At 41.4% G+C, this 4,948-nt stretch overlaps 1 protein-coding gene across 1 annotated transcript in view; it reads right to left on the reverse strand.

The window, feature by feature from the left end:
* GBAS (glioblastoma amplified sequence) overlaps positions 1-4,948 on the reverse strand; it is a 9,419-nt gene that overhangs the window by 2,935 nt on the left and 1,536 nt on the right. The window contains exons 3-6 of the mRNA XM_010138268.1: positions 3,431-3,525; positions 1,556-1,626; positions 1,011-1,151; positions 559-590 (exon numbers count right to left, since the gene is read on the reverse strand). Of these exons, the coding sequence (XP_010136570.1) occupies positions 559-590; positions 1,011-1,151; positions 1,556-1,626; positions 3,431-3,525 (339 nt within the window). The remainder of the gene's footprint in view (positions 1-558; positions 591-1,010; positions 1,152-1,555; positions 1,627-3,430; positions 3,526-4,948) is intronic.

The following is a 4,948-nucleotide window of genomic DNA, read 5'->3' on the forward strand; positions in this document are numbered from 1 at the left end:
ATGCAAAAGGTGGTGAAGGTAAATGGAAAGAACCTTCCACTGGTTTTCAGCAGGTCAAGATCAGAAGTAGACACTCAACAGAAGACAGTCTCAAATGCTTTTAACCTATATATTAAAATACAAATGTGCTGCTCAGTAGCTTTTCAAGAAGCAACTTGACTTTTAAAGATCAAGAGAGCCAAGATTTAGCCCTTGTAAACTAAAAATAAGCCAGCTTCTAGTGGTCCTGCTAAAGTTGTGAAGGGTCAACGAGGAGCTCACCACCACCCTTCACTGAGCAGTGCTTTCTCTAAAAATAAACAGTTTCTGCTATATTACAGCAAACTAAAAGTGAAGGAAAGACAAACCAGAGTCCACAACATCGTCTGCACACAGAATTTCTTTCTTTCCTCAAAGGCTAAATTAAAGGTCAAAGAACCCTCTAAGTTGCATAAGGACCGAAGCAGGTCATTAGCCAGGTGACTGAAATGCTCTGGTGCCATTCTGCCACCTCCACGTGGTGGTTTTTAAACATGCATCTCTCAAACAGGAGAACGCAAGTGCTAAAGCAACACTTACCAGTAATTTCCCCACTCAATCATTGTTCCTGGCTACAAAAACAAAACGGACTGTTAGAACTGTAGGTTAAGGGAAGTTAGGATACTTGGACAGTTTTCACAACGTTTATGTATGGAAAACTCTCTGCATTAACAAAACCACTTCCTTCAAGAGATAAGGATATTAGAGTCATCCGTAATTACTCTCTACTTACTGCACTACTACTTAGTCTATGTGCCTGAAGCTCCCTTCAAGGGAGAACACAGGGGTTTCAGCCCTGCAGGTCCCGGTCCATGGCTGGAGCCTGCTTTCGTTTTGGACCCCACACTCTGAGAGCAACGATGACTCAGACACCAGCTTTGATAAGAACCAGGTTTTTAAGATGAGGTCTCTCTTCCATCGACATTGTATAAACATGCTTTGAACGTTTTACAACAGCATAGAGCTTAAAGAAAATAAAAATTTGAACTTACTCTAAGTTGATAGGATCTCAGTTCATAAATATTAGGCCCCTCTCTGGGAACAGGTTCATTCCAGAAACTAAACTCCAACAATAATTGGTTCTTGCGCGAGAGAAGCATGTTGCCTCTTTCTTTGCGAAACTCTGTGAATTCCTAAAAAACAACGTGATCACTGTCAAACTCTGTATTAAGTTTCACCAACAAAAAGCACGATACCGGAAGGTGGCTTAAGATTTTTTTTTTAATGCCATTGTGGGGCTTTGGGACATCATAATCCTTTAAACTGCAAAGGCACCTAACATTCCCCGGTGCGTTTCAAAATTTCAAGTGCCACGTTTACACAGCAGCAAGGGCAAATGTTTCACAAAGCACTCGGGTATTAAACCTCAGTATTTCTGAATATGAGAATAAACCCTTTCCCAAAGAGGTTTCTAAGTTTGTCCAGGAAGTGATGAGATACTGAAGTGAAAGGGGGGATCCAAATGTGCAGTTTTTTGCTCGATGCTTTGTTCTCGTCTGAGCAAAATAACCCGTTCTAACCAAATCGATGCATTTACCTTATTTTGACGGAGTTTGTTCATGACCTCATTGAGAGCTGGGTAACCTCCCTCATATCTCCACAGATGGACTGAAACAGAAAAAAGGAAGGTTTTACAGGGACGTCACAGAGCAGTGCTCAATCTTACGGAATATCACGGTACAAAATGCTCTTCATACTACAGAATTATAGAAACGAGGTAGTGGGTTTAAAAATAGATTTTCATTAACGAAAGCACCATGTGTTTGGTCGTTTTAAGAATATTGGAATTATCAGCTCTTTGAATAGGGGTCTCTTGGAAAATTTTGCAATCTACTCAGAAGATAACAGGGAAATTTCTGAAAGGGCTTTTTGTAGCCATGCTAGTAAGATGTGATGACTTTACATGACCATAGTTGAAACTGAGATTCAACTTAAGAGGATGACTTAAGTCCAAAAATGTGGTTCCTATTTCACCTAAGAGCAATAGAGGGGTAGATGCTTTAGTTCAGTAAATTATTCAAGCACAAAGAGCAACACACTTTCTGCGGGACATGAGAAACGATGCAAATGTTATTTCTGAGGTAAATATTATGTCAAAAAAAGCAGAGGATCTCTGACCATGCTAGAATTGTTCTATGTAGAGGATTTTCCCCATAAAAAAATCATTTCAGAACCATTACATCTGAGTTCTTCCAAAGCATTCTCTCTACAATAAATCTAATAAATCCCTCCAATAAAGCATAACAAGAGTTATTTACAAGCACTTAATACAGCAAGGCAACAGTATTTCACCTCAACGAGTCACAGAAGCTATTTTCCCTGCTCTAAAGCAGTTCTGAGCCTTCTCCCCAGGACAGCAAACTGGAGACTAGAGTAAGGGAATACGCTACAAGAGCAGACGGACCCCGTGCACCTGCTGCTGCCGCCACCTTACCCGGGGGGCAAATTGGCTACATCCACTAACACAGCTCAGGCACAAGTCCTGAACCAGCCCAACCCCCTTCCTCTGCTTTCTCGCGCTGCTCAAACGGTGGCAGGGACATTCTGCAGGCAGGCTATGGCTGCGATTACAGGAGCCTTGGCTAAGACAGTCTCCTTCCAACTGTCTTCGTCCCCCCATTTCCCTCCAGCTTTTAGAACTGTTTCTCAGAGGTGGTTTGGTTTACCTACTGGTATTTCTTCGCATTTGTTCAGTGTCGATATTGCAATATATTGCGAATGCGGGAAAAATGAATGTGTACGTGAGTCTTTCTCCACAATGACACTGACACTAGGACAGCTCGGACAGTGGAGCTACAGACCAAACCACCTAACAAACATCAGTGCCTCTCTGGATTTGTTCCCATTCTTTCGTTCCCCAGAGCCCAGGAAATTTTTCAGGTTTCCTCTCTACTCCAGACTCTCTGTGGTTACAGCTGCAGCAGCTCTCCAGTCATTTCTGGTAGCAGTGTATTTGCCATCTGCATAGATCAGCAGTGTCCTTACATGAACACCAACAGAAATGTTCTTACTTTCCTTTTCCTAAGCTTTTACACTGGCCAAAATCAACTCTGTCTTGGTAAGGCTTTGCCTTTATCCTAAATTCTCAGGAACGTGATCTGAGTCCACAATATTTTACAGGACCCCATTTTACAAGCATTTCCCCGAACTGTTGATCTACCACCTGGAAAACATGAAAGTGTATAAACAACAGGACAAATTTTAGGAGTTAATGCTTTACTGTCAAACTCAACGAGACAAGAAGCAAGCACTGTACATGTTAATACGACTCGCGATAACTGAGGCACACAGCCCCTCGCTGGACACAGCGCTAAAGGTTTACTGTCAACAGAGATGATTTAAAGAGAAGAAACCTGCCAAGCACACGTTTCACTTGTATGGTTTTACGTTCTGTTGTACTTCTATCTCCTACCAGCCTGATCTTGCTCTCCGTACCACGTGTTCCAAGTCCCCACCAGTGCACATGGGTAGTGTTTTTCTTCATGAATCTTTGGCAGCACCTCTTGACTTGAAAACAAGGAATACAGACACCGTGTTGCATTTCCTTCAGGGAGGCCACAGTTGATATGTACAACAAATCACCACACGTTTATCATTACAGTACGAAAATTCACAACTCTACTTTTCAGAGGAGAAAGCTGAAACACAAAAATCTGCTATACAGGGGAAAGACAGCTACAAGGCTATGGAAAATTAAGGTAAGCGTTACCATTTCTTAGTCCGTACAACAAATACACAGCACGGTACAATTCCTTCAATGCAATAAATTACAAATGTCACCTAAAAGGTTATCCCTTACATTAGGAAAATAAACAGCAGGGTGTCACAAAATGCAGCCTAACCACATGGGTGATTTGCTTTAGGACAAGCTTTTCTTTGTCAAGGGAGGCAGAAGACACAAAAATAGGGAAGGACAGACTTCTGCACAAGCTACACCACCATTAATTCTTTGAGCTGAATGAATAAAACCAAGTATTTGGTAGATGAACGATGACTGTACTTCACAGCATGCAGCCTTATTGCTTTCCACCGTTTCAGAAAGTGGTCTTAGCTGGAGACAACTTACCCATTAAAGCACACAGGGAAACTGCCTTAAAATACCTCCAATATATTTTCTGTTTGACTATTTGCAGGATTTCTAACGGTTTTTTTCAAACTTTGGAAGTGGCCTATATCAGCATTAGGAGATTCAATTTTACCAGCTGCTGACACGGTTAAGACAGCTTTCATGGCCCTGGGCTTGGATGCCTAAGTCAATTAGTCTGGCTGAACTTTGCCTTTTAGGATTTTTCCCTGAATAATTACTCCTCTTAGCCTGGCTCACAGGCAGTGAATCTCTGCACAACATCGAGTAATAAGAATTAGGCTGGTTGTGGGCTAGTCATGGAGAGTCACTAGATTGGAGTTTTCCTCTTGATTCTGCCAACTTTCTAGACAACCTTGAGCAAATCTCATCACCAACTTGTGCCTCGAGATTTCTTGCCGCATAGTGTAAATAATAGGATAGATTTACTCTCCAAGGATGTTTTCAAGGATGTTTCACCATCAGTACATTTTTGCAAAGCATAATGAGATCCTAGAAAGGCAGCTTTAAACAGGAATGGGAAATTATTACAATAGCCCTAAAATATATTCTGGTGCAAATTACAGAAAAAACCGCCCACAGAATACCTTATGAACACCACCTTTTCCTTTTCAAAAATAGCTGTTTCTAATTCTTCAGAAGGGATCCCTAACTACAGTGATTCACGAAGTACTCTCGTAATTGTCTTCATTTCATTAGTTCTTTACCAGTACATGACTCATCCTTATTCTGATTTGACACAGAATAAGGAATCAAGCTGTTCATCTCTAGTTTAGGAAGAGGAAGAAGGGAGATTCAGAGAGGGTTGGGGTTTTTTATTACTCCATTCTTAAGTTTTCTCTTTCC

The sequence above is a fragment of the Buceros rhinoceros genome, unplaced genomic scaffold, assembly GCF_000710305.1.
Source record: "Buceros rhinoceros silvestris isolate BGI_N320 unplaced genomic scaffold, ASM71030v1 scaffold41976, whole genome shotgun sequence".
Classification (NCBI taxonomy): domain Eukaryota; kingdom Metazoa; phylum Chordata; class Aves; order Bucerotiformes; family Bucerotidae; genus Buceros; species Buceros rhinoceros.